The 21,001-nt window shown below is 37.5% G+C and overlaps 1 protein-coding gene across 1 annotated transcript; it reads left to right on the top strand.

Annotated features, from left to right (window-relative positions):
* The first annotated feature begins 351 nt into the window (after positions 1-351).
* LOC131144960 (two-pore potassium channel 3-like) lies at positions 352-18,283 on the top strand. The gene is made up of 2 exons (XM_058093956.1): positions 352-1,898; positions 17,499-18,283. The coding sequence occupies exons 1-2, from the start codon at positions 763-765 to the stop codon at positions 17,644-17,646; spliced, it is 1,284 nt and encodes a 427-aa protein (XP_057949939.1). The 5' UTR covers positions 352-762; the 3' UTR covers positions 17,647-18,283.
* The last annotated feature ends 2,718 nt before the right edge of the window (positions 18,284-21,001 follow it).

The raw sequence follows: 21,001 nt of genomic DNA, 5'->3' as shown, positions 1-21,001 counted from the left end.
AGAGAGAAAATCTTGAAAAAAATTAGTAGCCTATACTTAATCACATATATATATTTTTATTTATTTAAGAATGAATAAATTATAGATAAATATTTACTCCTCATAACTATTTATTTATTTATTTTAAAATAACTAAATAGCACTTGTGATTTTCAAAATTTATTATTCAAATTCTCATGGATCTCTTCTAAGTCGTAATATACTCCTGCCACCCTTTTGATTCCTTTTATAGAATAGTGCCAGATTTGAATCCCAACTTGGGCTAATAAGTGTAGGGCCAAATGGGGTTGCGTTGAAAAACACGACCCAAAATCATTGACAATTGAAAGCACAAATTAGAGCTCTACAGCTAAGCTTGCTGAATTAGATCCAATTAATGCCTGTTTTGCCCGATAAATCTCTGTTGGGTTTGGGTATCAAGCTTCTGTCACACAAAGGCCGCAAGCGCGCGGATTCCAAACGGTAGGCAACCTGGCATGGCATGGAATGGCATGACCTTCCGGCGCTTAACCAGGAGCTCCAAGTTCTAGCACAGACCAAATCAAATTCAAACCCCCGCGCCTCTCGCTCCGGTTCCCTCTCAAATCTCTTTGTTCCTCTGTAAATCTTTCAATTTTTATCACTGGTATTTTTGATATATTACGGGTAACTATATTTAAAATCCATTCAAACTGACCCATGTCGGGAAACCGCCATAAGGCGGTGACCCCACCTCGAATCTGGTTTTCCGGCTGACCCGGAGCGGTTTACCGGCGTACCCAGATGGAGAAAGAGCCCCTCCTCCCGTATCTTAGCCCCAGAAGAAAAGCACCCCCGCCGCCGCCGCCTCTCTGTCCTCTACCGGAGAACAATGAGGTTTCTGTCCCTATCTCTCTCACTCCATCAGAGCTCAAAGAGCGTCTCATCTTTGGCCCTTCTTCTTCTTCTCCCCAAGATCCCTCTCCGCTCCTTGCTGATGTCCTTGCCCAAACCTTAAACTCCCCGCGACCGTCCTCTTCCTCAACACCCATTTTTCAGGACCCAAAGCAACATGAACAGCAACCGCAACAGCAGTCGTGGCTAACGGATCCCAATATATCATGTAAGAAGGGCAGTCTCCACCGCTCCAAAACTGCGCCGGCCATGGCCGTAATCAACGATTTCAAGCATCCCTCCATCCCGAAACCGCAATTTGCTTCGCAGTCAATTGTTCGGCAGGCATGTATTCTCTTGGTTATGTATTTGTCACTTGGTGTGATAATTTATTCATTCAATCGGGAAAATTACTCTGCGATTGAGACCAACCCAGTAGTTGATGCATTGTACTTTTGTATTGTTACCATGTGTACAATTGGGTATGGTGATATAACTCCTAACAGTACGTCCACTAAGCTGTTTTCCATATTGTTCGTCTTGGTGGGGTTCGGATTTGTTGATATTTTGCTTAGTGGGATGGTCAGCTATGTGCTTGATTTGCAAGAGAATTATCTTCTTAGAAGTGTGAAGGCTGGGAGAGAGCAGGACGCAGCAGGATCATATATAATTGATGTGAAGAAGGGGAGAATGAGGATTCGTATGAAAGTGGCAGTGGCACTGGGGGTTGTGGTTCTTTGTATTGGAATTGGTGTGGCTGTTATGCATTTTGTGGAGAGCCTTGGGTGGTTGGATTCATTTTATCTTTCAGTCATGTCGGTTACCACAGTTGGGTATGGTGATAGGGCATTTAAGTCTTTGCCTGGTCGTATTTTTGCTTCGGTTTGGTTGCTTGTGTCAACGCTTGCAGTTGCTCGAGCATTTCTTTACTTAGCTGAGGCAAGAGTTGATAAGCGGCATCGGACGATGGCAAAATGGGTGCTTGGTCAGGATATGACTGTTGCTCAGTTTCTTGCTGCTGACATTGATAACGATGGTTTTGTGAGGTACGCACCTTTAAATCTTCTTTTGGCCACACTTTTGACTTGTTCGTAATTTGGGTTTATTGGTTGGAACTTAATCAGCATTCAGGGAAGTTCTTTAGAAGGTATTGAACATTTTAGATGCTCGCTGTAGTTTTCACAATTGACTCGTGAATTTCACAATGAACTTCAGAGCAGCAAAAACGAAGTTGTCAACTACTTTGCCAATGAAATGTGTAACATGTAGTGTTGTCAATGCTAGCTTAAGAAATTTTTTTAGTTTAAGAATTCTTTAATTGACTACTTTTAAAATATATATTTTTTCTTTAGTAATCAGAACATGACAGTTTATTATAGAGGATTTCTGCCCAAGGGAGTCCTTAGAACAGGAGTTCCTAATGGCCATCAAGTTTAGCAGTTGGAAATCTTGGTGTGCCCAGACCTCCTTATTAGTGAAGCTTTTTTCCCAGTCTTAATAAGTTTTAAAGATGAAGCCCTAATGTCATGTTGAACTGACTCTTAATCATTGTATGATTGTAAGTACTTTCTTTTGCCCCCTAGTTGATCAAAGGGGAATAAATGATGTCCTTTGCTAGTTGAAGTTGTGAAATTAATCAAACTATAATTGAAATTTCTAAATAAAATGCCCTTAAGCATAGGTGTATCCTGCTTAAATTGTTAACTCAGATGAAAAGCTTACAGTGTACTTGGAAATGCATTAGTTTTGTGATGTTTATGATTATGTCAGTTTCTACTGTTTTAAAACTTGGTCATATGGAACATGTTCTTCGAAATGTGCTTTGGTTCCACAAAAAAAAAAAAAAAAAAGAGAAAAAGAAAAAGTGAAATCATGTTTCAAAATAGTCACAACAAATTTTCAATGTCATTTGAAGATGGAACCAAAACATGATAACATAAACTCAGAACATGGCAATGAAAACCAACATGTTTCCAAATGCACCCATAGTGGTTGGTGGATACCCTTTTGCTTTTGTTATTGGTTAGTCATTTAGCGTTATTGCCGTGTGTTATTGCTATGTTAGTATGTGTGAGTTAATGCATGGGTTAGTAAGGGTATTAGGGTTGTTGTTATGTACTTGGCATGTATTTTAAATGGAGGGAGAGACCTATTATTGCAATTATGTGTTCCAATTTACACAATATTCTTAACATGTTGACCTAAATGGCTAAATCCTAATTGCTCTGTCACTGTCAAATTGAAGCCTAAAACCCTAAAATCATTTCCATGTCTACCATTTTCAGAGTATTACTAAATTACTAGCACCACCATAGGTCTGAAAACCAGTCAGTTGCTGGAGGACAGCAGTTGCTAGAAATTTCCTGGACAACGCTTCCATTTCAGGAATGCCAAAACCCCTTTAGATTTTGCAAAACCAACACCATAGCCTCTCATAGACATCAATGAGCTACCAACCCCCTAAATCCCATTGATCAAGCTGCCCCAATCTGTCACACGCTGGTTGAAGGCTGGCAGTGCTGAACCCTCATGCTGGCGTGTGAAGCTTCATACAACATATTTTTGGCTTGAATTGATCCTATATTGTTTGAATCCCTCTATGGTCTTGAATTTTTGGTGATGAATTTTATTTTCAAAGATCTCACCTTAGTTGTGCATATTTGACTGAGGTAGCATCGATATTGACAAATGACATGGATATGAGTCATATGACATGATGACATAGACATAGTGGCAGAACAATTTCAAAAAAAAAAATGAGGATGCAACATCCTTGGGATCAAGCTTTTGCGAGATCGCAAGCAAAGGATGTTGGGCTTATCACAAGCTATTTATGTCAATATGATTCTTTCCTGTTTTAGCATGCAGGATTCCAAGAAAGGGTTACTCCCTTTCAGACATAGAATCTCCCTATCCAAGGATCAGTGTCCTAAAACATCGATTGAGGTAGAGAACATGAAGGCAGTTCGTTATGCATCAGCAGTAGGAAGCCTCATGTATGTTATGCTTTGCACTAGACCTGACATCTGTTTTGCCGTAGGCATGGTCAGCAGATATCAGTCTAACCCAAGGTGGGAACACTGGATTGCGGTAAAACATATAATCAAGTACCTGAAAAGTGTTGGCCTTACAAGGTTTAAAATCTTATTTTGATGATAACAAATTAGAGGAACTTAACATATTAAGTTAAGTGATAATGTGACAGAACTCAAGAAAGAGAATACAAGGTCAAGTGCTCACAAGGAATGTTAAAAACTTATACTTCAAAGAAAAATGATCAAATGAAGCTTAAAGAGTCAAGGTATGGGTTCAAAGATGATTTAATAAAGTTTGAAGATCATGAGAGCATGAAACAGAATGTGCTAAAAGCTCAAAGTATGTTTAAAGCTCAAAGAAAGGATTCAAAGCAAGGACATGCATGAAGACTACAAGAGTTGAAGGATTTGGAGTCTTAAGGAAGTTTTCATGTAAGTACTTCAAGTAAAACTGAATATAAAAAGTATTGGAGCTCTTTAAGGACAAATTAAAATCTTAAGAAACCATTTTTAAAGACCTTGAAATATGATTTCCAAAGTTATAAATAATGAAGGTCTCAAATGAAAGAGTTTTCAAGGTCAAATCTTACAAAATAAATGTGGTTGAAAGCTTAGGCGCTTGCCCAAAATTCCTAAGCGACTGACTATATTTGTGTTTTTTAAGAACTGGCAGACAGAAAGGTGTCAGGCGCCTGATGGTAGCTTGACAAGTGCCTGATGGTAGCTTGACAAGCGCCTACCTGGTCATCTGAGGCGCTTGCTTGTGTTCTGACAGGTGACTGCCAGTGTTCTGACTTTTGAATTTAACTGAGACAGGCACCTGACTAGTCGTGCCAGGCGACTTCCACTCGAGAGACTTTTAAAAATACTAACGGGAAAATTTTACACTTGGTTTCTTGGGCTCCAATTTTTTTGTAAACTTGACCAACACTCCGAGTAATCTTGGGGAGTAAGGAATTAACTTTTTAAACTCTATAAATAGCCCCCAAGACAGATTTTAATAACCAAGAAATATTCAGCAATCTAATACTCTCAAGTGCTCTCAATTCTCTAAAGCTTTCTTGCTCACATCTTGTTGGTATCTCAACTGAGTTCTTGCTGAGCATTTCACACGAAATTGTGCTTTAAAGTCTGAATCTTTCGATCAGAGGAAGATTAATTCGGTGATAGAATTTCATTGAGCTTCAATTTCTTTATATTGAATTTACATTGAAGTATATTGTGCTGATTATTGTACTAACCTACTCTATCTGAGAGTGTCTCTTGTACACAAGTTCTCTTCTACTTGTTTCTTGTTTCTTGACGATTCCAGGTTGTTGGATCGTTGACTGAATGTGGGGTATCACTTGGAGAGGTGTTGCTCTAGCCTATTGAAGGAGTGACCGAGCGTGGGGTATCGCTTGGAGAGGCGTTGCTCTAGCCTACTTAAGGAGTGTTTGAGTGTGGGGTATCGCTTGTAAAAGGTTTGTTCCGCCCAGAAAGGAACGGTATAGTGAAATCCTTTGATGGTATCGGCCAAAGGTGAGGACGTAGGCTGGGGATAAGTCGAACCTCGTAAAAAATGTGGTGTCACTCTCTTTCCCTATTCTCTTTAATTTCCTGCTAATATTAACTGTGTGGTTATGTTTTAATTTATGATCATATACACTACGTGGATTAGATATTAAATAAATTAAAGCTTAATTTGTTTTTGGGAATTTGCGGAAACTGAAAGGAAGTAAGTTAGTTGATCAATATAAATTGCGGAAACCGTAAGGGAGTACGTTGATTGGTTCAACACCCAAGGCTTATTAATTGAAAGTTTATTTAAGGTCTAAGTTTTTGGAAAGAGTGTTGGATTACATATTGAGCATCATATTGAGAAATTAAATCCATCAATACAGGGCTTAAATCAATCATATACACAGGGCTACAAATGAAGCTAAAAATTGCCAAAGTGCTGCATATTGTATTTTGTGGTTGATTACTTTGAGTTATTAAAGTGCTGAATCTTGAAAGCATTGGTGGAATCAATCTAACTTGTGTATATTGTTTTGATCATTTTGGTTGAATTGAATTGTCGGAAGAATATTTGAAAATCTACAGAGTATTCAAGTTACCATACTTACACTTATTTATAAAGGTTTATAACTAAATTAATTTTGCGCTGAACTTGTGATTATAAACCAATTTTGTTTGTGTTGTGTTGAAATATTGGTTTGTGGATTGATTGTCCAAATAAGGTTTGGTTGTGTGATTGCTAGATTAACAAGAGGTTAAGAATTCACGATAGGAATTAAAAGAAATTTTAATAATCCAATTCACCCCCCCTTGGGACAACTCCTTAACTTTCAAAAAGGACTAGGGATTATATGTTGGTTTACTAGGCAGATAGTCTAGTACCCATTGGGCACACAGACTCAGATTTTTAGTCAGATAAGGATTCCAGAAAATCAACCTTGAGAAATGTGTTTACCCTTGGAGGTGGAGCCATTAGTTGGTGGAGTATCAAGCAATCATGTGTGGTTGATTCCACTATGGAGGCCGAATAAGGAGGCCGTTTAGCTCAGGAATTTTCTATTGGATTTAGGAGTGGTGCCTTCGGTACAATCGCCTATTACACTTTACTGTGATAATAGCGGAGCGGTTGCTAACTCAAAGGAACCCAGGACCTGCAAGAGGGCAAAACACATCGAGCGTAAGTATCACCTGATACGAGATATCGTGCAGAGAGGTGATGTGATGGTTACCAAGATTGCATCGGCAAGCAACCTGGCAGATTCGATTACGAAGAGCTTACTAGCTAGGACTTGATAGTCATGTAGAGGGAATGGGAGTGAGATGTATGGCAGCATGACTTTGAGTCTAAGTGGGAGATTGTTAGGGATTTATACTGAAAGACATGCTTAATGTAATCAGTTTTAATATTTATTAATAACTTCAGTTATTCCCTTTAAATGAGAATCTTTGTAAGCAATATTTGCCTGACATTATTTATTTAATGATTATGCATGTGTCTTTTATTCTATATAGTAGGTGATTCAGTGTGTAGAGTACAACTTATATACAGAAGATTAGATCATCAGCTCTTATAGAATATAAGTTTATTGTTTACAATCTTAAATGAAATTGGACACACCATTGTTAATGAAATTGGACACACCATTGTTAGGACTGTAGCACAAGGTTTTAATAGGTCTTTCTTGACTATTGGGAATGGTACAGTTCCAACTCCTTGTGTTAGTACACTCTGTGTGTATTGAACATGACCATCTTGGGGTAATTGTTTTTATTTTGACTATATAAAACAATTAATACCTCATGGTTATTATGAGTGCTTATGCTCTTAATCCTAATATGATTATTGGACACGTGCAAATAGTGTTTATTACTTTGATTCATAGAGAAGAGTGAGATTCTTTATGGGTCAAAATACTCTGTGAGTTGGGTGATGACATTATGTGTATGGTGAACATTAATTATTGATTGAATCCACGTCCCGGTATCGGGATTGATGATGCCCCCTTGAGGAAGCTTATAAGTTTGATCGTGTCAAACCCTGCAGGTGGATTTTGAATTCGGCACATTAAATAAGTTAAGTGGAAGATCTCAGGGAATTAATATGTCAATTAATTAAATTGTCATTAATTTAATTTAATAGACGGGTATCTGTAATTTTTACATGGGGAGATAAATAAGCATTTAATAATAGGAGCTTGAAATTTAATTTCGAATATGATAGGGAGTGCAATTGTAATTCTTTAGTGGTATGAATTATAATTAACGTAATTAAGGTTATATTCGGGCCGGATTAGGAATTCTTAATTACGTAGGAAGTCGTAATCATATTTGCCCAGAGGTCCCTACTGTAGCTTATATATACACGTGCTCCATTTAGCAGTTAGGGGAGACAAGCAAACTCTCACAGTGGTAGACGTTTTCGTGAGAGAAGAAAACCCTAGCAGCCGCTTACGAGCCCACTCTCTCAGGAGCAAGGCGTGTTCAAGGAATACAGTAGAAGATTCCTGATCGTCTTCAAGAGCCCTTTTTCGTACTTGCAAATTCGGGATCAAATCAGATAGATCTCGCAAGTATAATTCTAATAATGTAATTAGGGATTGCATGATCTGATTATTTTTTTTTTGTTATCCGTATGCACTACAACCGGATCTTAGGGCTATTCCGCAAGTCCCTTCATCATCATCATCATCATCATCTTCTTCCTTTTCTTCAACAACCATGAATTTGTTAGGACATTGTGCAGGATGTCCAAAACCTTGACATTTAAAGCGTTTGAGTGATGGTTGGCTCTTAGAAGTTGTTCCAGAATGCCCAAGAGTCTTCCAAGAGTTATTAGTCTGAACACCTTTACCCAATTGCTCAACTGTCTTCTCTTGTACTATTCCACTATTACACTCCTCAAACCAAAAGGCTGATGTAGCTCTAGGAGGATTGCGTTGCATGCCCTCCTCAATCTGAGTGGCAACCTGTGCTGCAACCCCAACTGTGATGAGATGACATGCAGCAAGTTTGGAGGCAATAGCTGGCTTCAACCCTTTTCTGTACAAAGCTATCGTAACCTCCTCTTTCCATTTTATGTGGGCACGAGTAGCCAAATGATAGAATCTACTAGTGTACTCCATCATGGTCTTTTCTTCTTGCTTCAAATCAAATAGCTGGAGGTGAACATGCTGCTGATAATTGGGAGGCACAAATTGCTCCTGCATGGCTTGCTTCATCTCATCCTATGTTATAATCTCACCAATTCTCTTTCTTCTAAAGATTTCCCTTTTTTTTAATCTACCAAATTCAAGCAGTTCCCTTCAATTTTGATTCAGCAAAGTACAAATTTCTAGCCTCATTCATGTCATGCCATCGGAAATAGTACTCTAAAGAATATACCCAATCATCAAATTCATTAGGAGAACCGCCACCTTTAAAATCTGAGACTTAGAGTTTAATTCCCTTACTTAAATGATTATTTCGGGCTTCAGACAACTCAAAAGCATGAGAGACAGCAGCTATTTCACCATCTTGCTTGGTAGGAAATTCTATATGCCTTTTGCCTAAGGCTGCAACTTCAGTTATTAGTCTATTCAAAGCACTAGTAATAGTCTCCAAAGCATTTTCCATATTTTGTACCTTACCGGATAACAACTCCACCTTTGCAGACAATTCAACATCGGTCACCATCATGCACTTATATGAAGTAAATCACAAACTTCACTTTCAATTATTTAAGAATAATCTTCAACTCATTTTTAATCTTATCATGCAAAAATGAAACAAATTCACTAGAGAAACTAAAAAATAGCAGCAATAAAACCTGACTTTTTATGCTGGCAGCAACAATTTCTAGGGTTTCATGTCAAATTATTGCGCTTGCTTACACAATTTCAAGTAAGGAACCAAAATATGCTGCAAATCAAAATATCATGAGAAAACAACAATTTCTCGCGATTCTGGCAGCCGGAGGGAAGTCAGGCAGAAACTGACTCACAGTCGGCGGCACGTGGGGTGCGTGGGTTGCCGGTGGTGACTTTCCGGCAATGATTTTTTGGTGAGTGGCAGATCGAAGGGTGGTGAGTCGAATGGTGGTGGTGATGTGTCAAGAAAAACTCCAGCAATGGTGATTTTGAAGGGGGCGCCGGCTGGAGAACTTCAGGTGGTGCGTGGGGCTTCACAACTAGTCGGTTGGTGATGAAATTTTGAGGGGTAAGGTTTCGGGGGGTTCTTTTTTTCGTGGTGTGGGTGGTGTTGCAGGATGGTGGCTGGAAAGTGGTGTTTGAAGAAATGGGGACATGGCTGGAATTTTCTTTAAAGTTCTGAAACTGCAGAACTGCTTTTCTGTTTTTTTTTTTCTTTAAATACTGAAATTTCAGAATAGAAACTAAGGGATGAGAGTAACAGACAAGAAGAGATTAATGGAGATGGGAGAAGAAGAAGAATACTAGAGAACTAGAAGAGAGGAAAGAAGAAGCAGGAGGAGAGAGAGGGAGAAGTTACAGAATGGAGGAAGAGAAGGAAAGAAGAAGAAGAGAAGGAGAAGAAGCAGCAGCAGAGAGGGAAGGAGATGTTGCAGAACAGAGGAGAAGGAAAGAAAAAAGAAGAGAAGGAGAAGAGAAACAGACAAGAAGAAGAGGGCAGACTGCTGCCGGGCAGCAGGGAATTATGGACAGAACGGGAGATCAGAAATAGAGAAGAAAGAAGAAGAAGAGAAGGAAGAAGAGGAAGAGAAGAGGAGTAGAGTGAGGGAGAATAGGTGGATTGAAATGGAAGAATGGGGATCGTGGTTGGGCTTTGATACCAAATGATGCAGGGGCAGCATCAAGGTTCTGCAGCCATGGAGAAATTAGAAGAGAGGAAGGAAGGGGAAGGGGGAACTCACATTTAATTGACAATTCAAATTCATCAACAAGTGCCTACATCATGCCTTTCACACACTATTTATAAGAACGCCTCTAAACATATGAAATTACACACATACCCCTAAAACTACATTAAATTACAAACATACTTCTAGAATACACAATTACTACAAACAAACCCCCAACATAAATAATCCTAATACAAGCAACTACGCACATATACTAACAACTAAATAACGAAGCACATTTGGGTTTTGGACCCCATAAACTGTTCACCCTATTCTTTGACGTAGGCCTCCTAATTAGGTCGAAATGATCTATCCAAATAGCAGCTTCTTGTCCTACATCACCCCTTAGTCAACACTTGTCATTGACCTTTGCATTAATTAATCTTAGAATGCCTTCCTACATGGTGATCTTTAGGAATATGTCCATATGGAGCAATTATCCGCATTTGATGCTCAGGGGAGTTAGAATTAGCTTGTCGGCTCAATAAATCCTTGTGTGATCTAAAGTGGTCTCCCAAAGAATGGTATGGTCAGTTTATTGCCATAGTGTATATTGTGAAGGTCAATCATGATGGTTCTATGGCTTGTTTGAAGGCGCACCTTGTTGCTAAAGTATATACTTATGGTTTGGATTATTCTGGCGCATTCTCCCGGTCGCCAAAAAATTGTTCTTCTCCTTAATCAACACATGTCACTGACCTCTGCATTAGGTAGATGCATGGTTTTAAATAACAAAAATAGTCCCTATAATGGTAATGGTCATAGCCTGTGGATGTTACGTAGTGGGTAATAGATGCCGTGTTCGTGAATTCATTTTTTTGCGTTAGCAAATTTCTTTAGAACATTTAGATTCACATGTTTTGACCCCAAAATCCTATATACTAATGCTTTAAATGATTTTTAGTAAATTTTAATCACTTTAAATATGATATACTACAAGTATTGGATGTCATCTTGGTTTGTTTAGTTGTTGTTAGATTACCACTTTACCTAAAAGCATAAGCTGTTAGGTTGTGGGCTAACAATGTATATCAAGTTTTAACACTCCCCGGCACGTGCAGCCCGATAGCACGTGGAGAGATAAACACACGCTAAATAGCACCCATGATTGGGAACACCAATTTTTTTAAACACTACATAGTAAACATGGGCAACAAGACTAGAACCTAGGACCTTCTGGTAACCAACTCTAATACCATTGTGAGATTACTGCTTTACCTAAAAGTTTAAGCTGTTAGGTTGTGGGCCAACAATGTATATCAAGTTTTAATAGTTGCTATTGATGAAAAGAAGCGTGCATTTGCTAATTTTCACTACTTTATCAATCATAAGTGAAATTCAAACTAAGGAATCATAAATATAAAGAAATTTAAAATATAGAATGCCATCATTTGTACTCTTTTAGTCTTTAATTCAAAAGTAAAATATAGAATGTTCATGCATTAAACAAGAACAAAAATGCCTTCAATATAACGTAGTTTAGTCTCCAAACCAGGTGTAAGAAAACAGAAAAAAAAATTGAAAGAACTTAGTATACTAACTTATGTAAATTGATGAGAGAGAAAGTTGGGTTTATTTGAATAGTAGTTATTAAAAAAATGCATACTAGATGTCAAGGAAAATCAACCCAAAAAATGACTTTTTTAATAAGAAAAATCACTAACTAAATAAACCAACTTAATATTGAGTTTCTAAGCTTCGATAAAAGCAAAAGAGAGGGGAAAATGCAAAAATAGGGGCACAAAAACTTGTTTAGTCATTCACAGTCAGTCTGGCATTGTAATGGCTCGTAATGGCCGTTATGGGCTCTTATGGTCGCGAGTCGAAATAACTCTAAGAAATCACCTTGTAATGTCTTGAAACCCATAACACTGTTACTTAACGTCCATAATAGCCACTACGCACTGATTTTTAGAACTTTGGTTGGATGTGAAGAATTCCTTCCTTCATGGTTAGGTCTTTGTGGAGCAATCACTTGGATTTACTGCTCGGGGGAGTTAGAATTAGTGTGTCAGCTCAAGAAATTTTTGTGATGTGGGACAAGAAGACCTAAGGAAGATCCTTGCTGGAAAATAATTAAGAAGAGTTGGGTTAAGGAATTGTGGGGTTAAATTAGTAGTTTATTTTTGTGTGTTAGTATTAATTAGTATAGGATTTGGCAGTGTGTGTATTGGAGGATTCTTCTTTGTGGCATAAAGTTGTTAAAATCAAGTTTGGACTTGACAAGAATGTGTGGGATACTCATTTGGGTTCTAGATGTTCTTTAGAAAGTCCGTGCCAAGCTATTTCTCAAATTTATCATCTCTTTATTCCCATACTAGATTTTTCCTGGGTACTGGCTGCAATATCCATTTTGGAAAGACCTTTGGTTGGGGAATGCTGTTTTGTCCACCTATTATGTTGGCCCTAGAGTCGTGTCTAGAGAGGGGGGGGGGGGGGGGGTGAATAGACTTCTTTGCGGATTATTGTTCTTTTCTACAAAATGACAAGACTTGGCAAGATACAAGCAATTATATCGCAATATAAGTAAGATTAACCACACAATAAATATAAGAAGTGTAAGGGAGAGTAGCTTAACACCGATATTAACATGGTTTCGGCCCCTTGCCTATGTGCACGCCTTGAGACACACTCAAGGATTATAAAATCCCCTAAACAATCTCCTTCAAGGACGAAGAAGCCTTTACACAATTAGGGAACCAATCCCCTCACCCTCACCAAGAGCCTATTGGCGAGGTTCACCAAGAACCCCTCAAGTTCGGTTCACCAGAACCCTTTTACAAAAAACAGAAGAAGAGAAAATGTGGTTGATACAAATGATGCTCCTTCTATGAGCTGATTACAACACAAAGCCTCACAATAATATCTCTAGTAATGAATCTTACATAAGTATAAAGAGCAAGAGAGATTTGAGCAATAAATGATGCACTAAATGCTAGTTGCTTGCAATTGATTTTCACTAATTGTAAAAGGTGTGTATTTATTGCTAGTAGCTTGTATTTATAGGCAAATATCTAAGAATTGCATATGCAATTGCTCAACTCTTGCTAAATAAACTTGCTGGAATCAGAACTACAAGAGTTACAATCAATTCCCACCTCAAACACTTTCCATTATACATATGTTTCTACATGTTCTTTATTTGGTTGTTCGTGAGTTTTTTCGAGTGAGTGTCTACTTTGATCTTTCCTACTTGAATGTTCACTCGATCTTTGCATTTGATCCAGTACCTTCATGTCGTACCTGTACTAACTTAATGTGCAAAGATTAGTTTAACTTAGAATCACTAATAGGTTGATATCATCAAAATATTACATTTAGGATTATGTAGCCACTAAGGCTAACATATTTTCCTTGCCCATTTCGTTTGAGCTCAAGACAGAATGGTTCCATTTCTTCTTTCATTGCAGAGCCGGGTGGTCCTTTACCTTCATGAGATTTTCACCTTCAGAGATCCTTAAATGATAGGGAGATGGAAGAGTTATCCTCTTTGTTGGTCTTGTTGAATAATTGTTGGGTCTCTTTGGAAGCTGATAGCCGATTTGGTCTTTGGATCCCTTGGGGTTTTATTCCTACACATCTTTTTGTGAGTTATTGACTACACTGATTTTTTCCTTTCCTCTCTATAAAACTATTTGGAAGGCCAAGGTCCCCCTAAAATCAGAACTTTTCTTTGGTTGGTTGTGCTGAATAGGATCAACACCAATAACTTGTTGCAAATTAGGAGGCCTTTGAATGCTCTCTCCAGATATATGTGTGCTTTGTTTTAACTGCTCAGAAAATTCTTCACATATTTTCACGTGTTGTGAGTTTGCCTAGAAGGTATGGAACAAGTTATTTAATTATTTTTTTTGTTGAGAATTTTCGGTTTGTCTAGAGATAATGGAGGATTTTTTGGTTTTTTTTTTTTTTTTTTTCTGTTTTTTGGTTTTTTGTGTGTTTTGTTTTTTCCCCCTGTTTTGGTAGGAAAAGGGAAGGAAAAGAGTTATGGAAATGTGCTTTCTTTGTAGTATTTTGGAGTCTATGGATGGAATGAAACATGCGTATTTTCGTAGGGAAGAATTTGTCATATTTGTTGGTGTGGGAGAAGATCCACTATTTGGCTTCTTTTTGGTGTGTGGGTAATGGGAACTTCAAGGGGGTGTGTTTTTCAATATTCAGTGGATTGGCATTCCTGGTTGACTTGTTAAGGTGTGTTGATTGTTCTGGCTTGTTTTTTGTGCTTTTTGGGTTTTTTTTTTTCTCTCTCTCTCTGGGGTAGCCTGGGTTTGGTAAGGAGATGCCTCATTCTCCTGTTTGTACATTCTTAACCTATCAATGAATTTCTTTTGTTTTCCAAAAAAAAAAAAAAAAAAAAGTCTAGATCAAACTCTAGAACAAGGGTGGATTACAGCCATAAAATGTATTGTAATGAGAAAGGTCACATCCAGCTATATCGTAAGATGATGATCTGCAAGAGCTCGAGAAGAGTCATAAGAAGACTACAAATTTTGTGATTGTGAATTTTGATGTGGACATGACAGTGAATTTTTTTATCACAAGATAGTAAAGATTCTTTGAGAAGTACACAAAAATTTAGGTTCCACTTTTTCTCTTTGTATTTGTTCAAATAGGATCGGTTTCATACACACAAAACAAATGATGAAAGGTCTGTTTCTTTGACCTGTGATATGATACTTGATGTTGTTGGGATTTGTAATAATAAAACAAAATTGCATTATGGTTGTGTGAAGGTTTTTTATGATGTGGGACATGTTCCCAAGCTTGGTTTCTTTGAGTTGGCTTTATATGTTGATTATGGTGCTCTGCACAAAATGGAGTTTTAAAGGTTAGTGGTAATGGCTGAAGAGCAAATTTTCTATCATTAACAAGAGTGCCATTAGAGGAGGGACAAGAAATGAAATGCCTGGTAGTGTTTGTAGAAAAGCAACACACATGAAGGTTTTGGTTTTTAGTAAAGAATTCAAGTCAAGGTAGAGATTTGTTAGAATTTTGGCTTGAATTCAAAGAAGGTATATTAGTGCATCACATTATACACAAAATTGTAATATGTGGTCTCTTGTTTTGGCTGAAGGTTATGCATATGAGTTTGTTTTGCTTTGTAGGTGTCTCACTGGCTTAGTGCGTCTAGTAACATCATAGGTGTGGTGTTTTTGTATGTGGTATTTTTTTAAGTGTTTTTTTTTTTTTTTAAATAAATATTTTTTAAATGTTTCTACTTAAGAATTGTATTCTTTTTTTGTTGTTAGATTAGGGTTTGGCGAACCATGTTAAATCTAAAACGTGCCTATCTATGTGATTTTGCTAACATATAAACCAAGGCTTTCGTGGATAATGCCCATCCATGGTTTACTTTAAGGTCTCCACCTTGATAAAACTTGTTTGGACAAAATCTTCATTTGCAGTTGAGATTTAGGAGTTGAAATCCAAGTAATTGATGCATTGCTGACTTGAAATCTATTATTATTATGATTTGTTTTCTTGGTTATGGTCATGATTGTTTTAATTGTATTTAAATTTTGCTTAACTTTGGCTGTGTTCCCTTTTAAAAGTTGACTTTTGAGTGTACAAAAGCATTGGAGGTAATTAAGGAAGGAAAGGAAGATGATTCTCTAGTCAACATAAAAAGCCAATTTTGCATGGGTGCTTCTGTTCTGTACATTTCATGCAAACAATCTCAAATACGCAAGGTGATTTTGTGGAGATAATTGATCATGAGCACAATTGTCTACATGAGTTCCAAGATTCATTAAATTTTAGTGTACATATGATGCTGCTTCTGTACAAGCTGCAAGTATCTTAGTACTGATTCATGCAGTTGGCACTTTCCTTATGAACTTTATGGTAAAACTCATCTGTGAAGGTGCATCAGGGCCATGGTTCTTGGTGACTTTCATCCTAGTTCACTGTGTGAAGTCAATATCGTGAATGTTATTGCTCTTCCTGCTATGATGTGTGATATAGCCTTTAGTGGTTTTACATGGGGGTGTTCATGGGTTGGGCACAAAATTTCAACCAATCCAACCTTGCCAGTTTGGTGAAAATCCAATCCTATGTTGGACAGCAAACTACATGGTTTGGTTCAGTTTGGGTTAGTTTAGTTATCAAGTGGGTTGGGTTGGGTCGGGTTGGTGACTTGTTTTTTTTCAAAGAACAAGAAATATTAACGCAAAGGAATATGTGAAATTAAAAATTTTCCAAACATAATATGATATGTCACCTTCAAAACATTAGTGTGGAAGTGCTATTGAAGATAAATTTATGTTGAACTTCTCATTTAAAAAAACAATAGTATCAACGAGATTAATTAAATATTAAGGTCCCCTTACATAAATTGAACCTGCCAACCGACCAATGTGCAGTTAGAAACTATTTCTTCGAGTTGGACTGGTTCAGTTTGGGTGATTGGGCAGGTTCGGTGGATATTTGAGCAGTAATTGCAGTTGTTTTTTGTCTGTAGTCTTTTATCATTTTTAATTTCCATGTATATATATATATATATAAAATAATTTCCATTGTTTCATTGGCCACACTTCTGTGGGAAAAATTTATGCATTATGCTGTTTTGCATGAGGATGAGGGCAGGCCACATTGTGGTAAAATTTCTGTATTCTGGGTTTCTTCATTGGTCAGAGTAGCAGGAAACTGGTTCTGCATGTGAAGGCTGGGTAATTATTCTTCCTCCCCCCCCCCCCCCCCCCCCTCCGGAAAAAAAAAAAAAAAAACAACTCAAAGGATGCCCTTGCCACCAATAAAATACAGAAAGAAAAAAATAAAAATGACAAAAAGGACCCTACTTCTACAGGAGTCTTTCCCTGGGCATCTTGCAAGGAGATAAAAATGATTCCTGGCACCCATTTTGCTGCTTGTTCACCTGTTGGCATGTAAGTAGGATTCAATATGGGTCTCCTTCACCCAACACTTGTTGCTGCATTTTTCTTTTCTATGTGGAAACATGTAAGGGTGTAACTGTCCTCGTTGCTTGTGGCCGAGATGTGTAATCAACATTTGGTTGTATTCGTTCTGGGGATTCATTCTACATTATACTTAATTAGTCTGGATTCATCATAAAACTTCTAGGTATTGAAATTTAGCAATTCTGCGACTTCATTGTTTGAGTTTAGTTGAATTCCTTTAATTTCAGATTTTATTTATGTTTTATATTAATTTTGCATTCATATATTCACGTTGAATTATGCTGACCCACATGTTGGGATGCCAGTTTGTTGATACTCTTATATGCATTTTGTATGCAGTAAATCCGAATATGTTGTTTACAAGCTTAAGGAGATGGAGAAGGTGTCGGAGAAAGACATTTTGCAGATCTGCCAGAACTTTGATAGGCTAGATGTGGGCAACTGTGGAAAGATTACTCTTGCTGATCTCATGGAGAGTCATCAGTGACTAGGATTAAGATTGGATTCCTTGCAAAAGAACACAATTGCTGGCACCATATTTATATTCTTTGATACCCATGGTTCAAATTTTGATATGGTGCAACAAGAATGCATGAGGGACGGCATTGGTTTTTTGACAAAAGGTCAGCATCCATGTGATTGGTCCTCGGGCCCTGGGTCCTGACCATTTGAAAAATTAGCCACCCTTCTTCAACAGTCATAGTACTGATAGGCATTGCTTTGATGGACCACCCCTTCAACAGAGTAGTAGTACAGAGCCATTGGTTTGATGGAGAAGTGCAGAAATTGCATCCTCAATTCTACTTCGTGGCTTAAAGTAGATGATGGGTAAAAGGATTGAGCTTATTGGATTCCCCTGAAAATGAGCTATCTGCCATGATGATACAGCTTGCTTCATTTTATTCCTGGACAGCTGGGACGACATTATGCTCTTTTTGTGTTTTTTATTTTTATTTTTTTTTGTTTTCGCTTGTAGAGATGTGGCTATGTGTTGAAAGTTAAGATGGGACAAAATGCTGAATTTATTATTTTTGTTAATTTTTCTGTAAAGATGAGGTTATATGTTGACAATTCATGAAGAAGGAAATTCATATATGCATATGCTTGATTTGTTGTTTGGTACAGATGAGGTTGGTAATCGTCTATGATGGAATGAGCTTCTTGATCTATATTGGTTGGAATATGTAAATGTTTACAGAGACAGGATGTCAAGGGAGTGGACTCGTAGTTTCCATAGCCTGTCAGAGAGGACTGTTTGGTTTCTTTTTTTTAGCCTTGAAAATGTTCAAATGAGCCGCTTGAAATGGCTGATAATCATTGATAGCGATGGATCTACCATCACCTAGCTACCATGGTTAATTTAAAGCTTCAGGTTTTAAGAGTTTTTGAGATCATGAGTTATTTGCCATGGGGCAGTGGCCAAACTTACGCTAGCTCACAAGTCACGAAATGTTTTTCCATTTATTTATTTTTTTGTTTATTGATTTATTGAGGGTCAACATAATTTGGGCCATGCAATGGATTAGTCGTAATCTCTCGCCTCACATTACTCACCTCACAGTACTTTCATCCTTGTTTTAATCGTGAGGCCAGAACCTGAACGTGAAAGTTCAAAACTGCAGTTATTGAGATGTATGAGACCCATACCCATAATAGTCTTTTTAGACACAGGAAATTATGTCAAGGCTGTGTGTCGTAGGCCAGCAAGAGTTAACACCAGTGAGGGCTGCGCGGCACTGGTTGAGAGCCCTTCCTCAACAGTCGGCCAAAATTTACACATTCATGCCTGCGGACACAAGAATTACATCAGTTTCTCAACAAGAATGGTTACACGAGTGAAATGAAATACGACCAGAGTCTCTATAAGAGCCAAACTCACAGAAAGCATCCATAAACGAATAATGTGCACCGCAAAAGCACGTAGTAAAACACAATGATAATATCAGTAAGGCAATAATACAAAGCATTAATGGAAACATTTCATTTATCATTATAAATTTTTAGAGAATTATGCATAGAGTAGTTATCTCCCCCTTGTTATTCTATTATATTGTCACCCTCTAATAATGTGTCAGTATGATTTGAGCGCTTGTGGATGTTAATGGTGTTATTATAATTTTTTTTTGAGCCTAAAAGTTCACGACCTGAGGAATGAATGCAATGATTTTAGTCATCATGAGATGTACGTACAGCGAAATCTCCCAGCTAGGTTTTTCCCTAGATATCAAGAGGGATTATTTTGCCTTTACTACAACTACCACATACCATTATGTATGTGTATAAAATTGTGTTGGAGTTAGAAGTTTATAAATTGTAATATTAGGGAGATGAAAAAAATTTATCCACATAGGAAATTTGAAAGAAGTGGAAATGAGTTTATAAAGTCTTTTTCAGCCTAGACGGCCAGCACGGGTTCAATTCTCCCTTGAGGCATTACGCCGGTGAATTACAAAGAGTGTGTCAATGGGCCGACGGCTTTTATCTCCCGGGTTTGGTGCCACATCATAGTGTCTAAAGTGGCGTGATGGTAGCTATAGTTCCTAGGTTATAAAAAAAAAAGTCTTTTCCATCTCATTATTTTAAAATTAAATTTGGAAGGACCTGCCATATGCATACATATTTACTTAACACTTGACACATGGGTTTGTGTGATTAAACAAGACCTATAATTGGGAATTAATTTTTTCAAATTTTATAATTAATTTTTTTTAAAAAATTAAATGGCTATTTGAAATAATTGTCATTTTAAAATATAGTTTGAAGATTGAATGTAACAGCCATATCTATTTGAAGAGACATAACTTGAAGGAATGGTATTTATTAGATAGGGTGTTAATTGTATTGTTCCATGTGATTTTTTATAGTCAAGCATTCTGTTTTTAAGAGAAGTTCTGCAGGGAAATATTCAAGATTACTGCCTGCAGATTTTTAGTCGTTTTGTCGTATTTGGAATATGAACTACACCAACCTCATGCAAGTAGAGACAAATATCACCTTAAAAAATAGTTATCTTTCACGCCTCAAAACCATCCAAATTTTTTTCTAAAATTGTTCTCTTAATACATCATAACATATTATAATGGAAGGGGAGCAAGCAAAGCACATACAATGTGTTGTATGAATTAAGGCCAGAGTTGTATAGCTACCAACTATATATATATATATATATATATATATGCAAACCCTCATTTGACGGCAACACCAGCAGACCAATTTGATTACATATATAAACTCCATCTCTGTATATCCCTCCGTTAATTAATGTATAATTGTTAATAATAAAAGATGCAAGAGCAGTGTGTCATTTTTACAAATCTTCTCTTTATATAAATATATAAATGAGGTGTGCGCCTGCTGCTGCTGCGGCTGTCGCCGCCTGCGTGTGTGTGTGTGGGGGAAGGGGTGATTGAATGACACCCTGCGATTATCCGGGATGGCTGTCGGAGTGAGTGAGGCATTCTTTAATTGCATGAATTAAATTAATGCAATTTTTAGTTGTAATTAGTGTCATATGTACACTACACTTTATATGTGTGTGTGTGTGTGTGTGTGAGTAAAAGCATCTGGCGAGATGTGCGGCGACGTGCTGAATTCTGCCATATTTTTTTTGAGAAGCTTAATTCTGCCATTTGACCTTCGTAACTATTCAATGTACGTAACCCACTCCGTGCATGCATGCAGCTGCCGCGGCTTGCCGGCGGTGCGACTGGGAGGCCTTGTCTAATGTCTGCACTACCTTTTTTTCCGCTACTTCTTCTTCTTCTTCTTCTCCTCCTCCTCCTCCTCCTGTTGGTTGTCGGGTAGGCGAGCTATATATATATATATATATATATATCCTAATT

Source organism: Malania oleifera, chromosome 12, assembly GCF_029873635.1.
Source record: "Malania oleifera isolate guangnan ecotype guangnan chromosome 12, ASM2987363v1, whole genome shotgun sequence".
Classification (NCBI taxonomy): domain Eukaryota; kingdom Viridiplantae; phylum Streptophyta; class Magnoliopsida; order Santalales; family Ximeniaceae; genus Malania; species Malania oleifera.
Note: the sequence above shows the minus strand (reverse complement) of the source record. Positions and strands in the feature narration are given on the sequence as shown.

Coding starts and splice junctions, on each gene's coding strand:
- LOC131144960 (XM_058093956.1), top strand. CDS start 763: ATGGAGAAAGAGCCCCTCCTCCCGTATCTTAGCCCCAGAAGAAAAGCA. Junction 1,899..17,498: donor GATAACGATGGTTTTGTGAG/GTACGCACCTTT, acceptor TTTTGTATGCAG/TAAATCCGAATATGTTGTTT.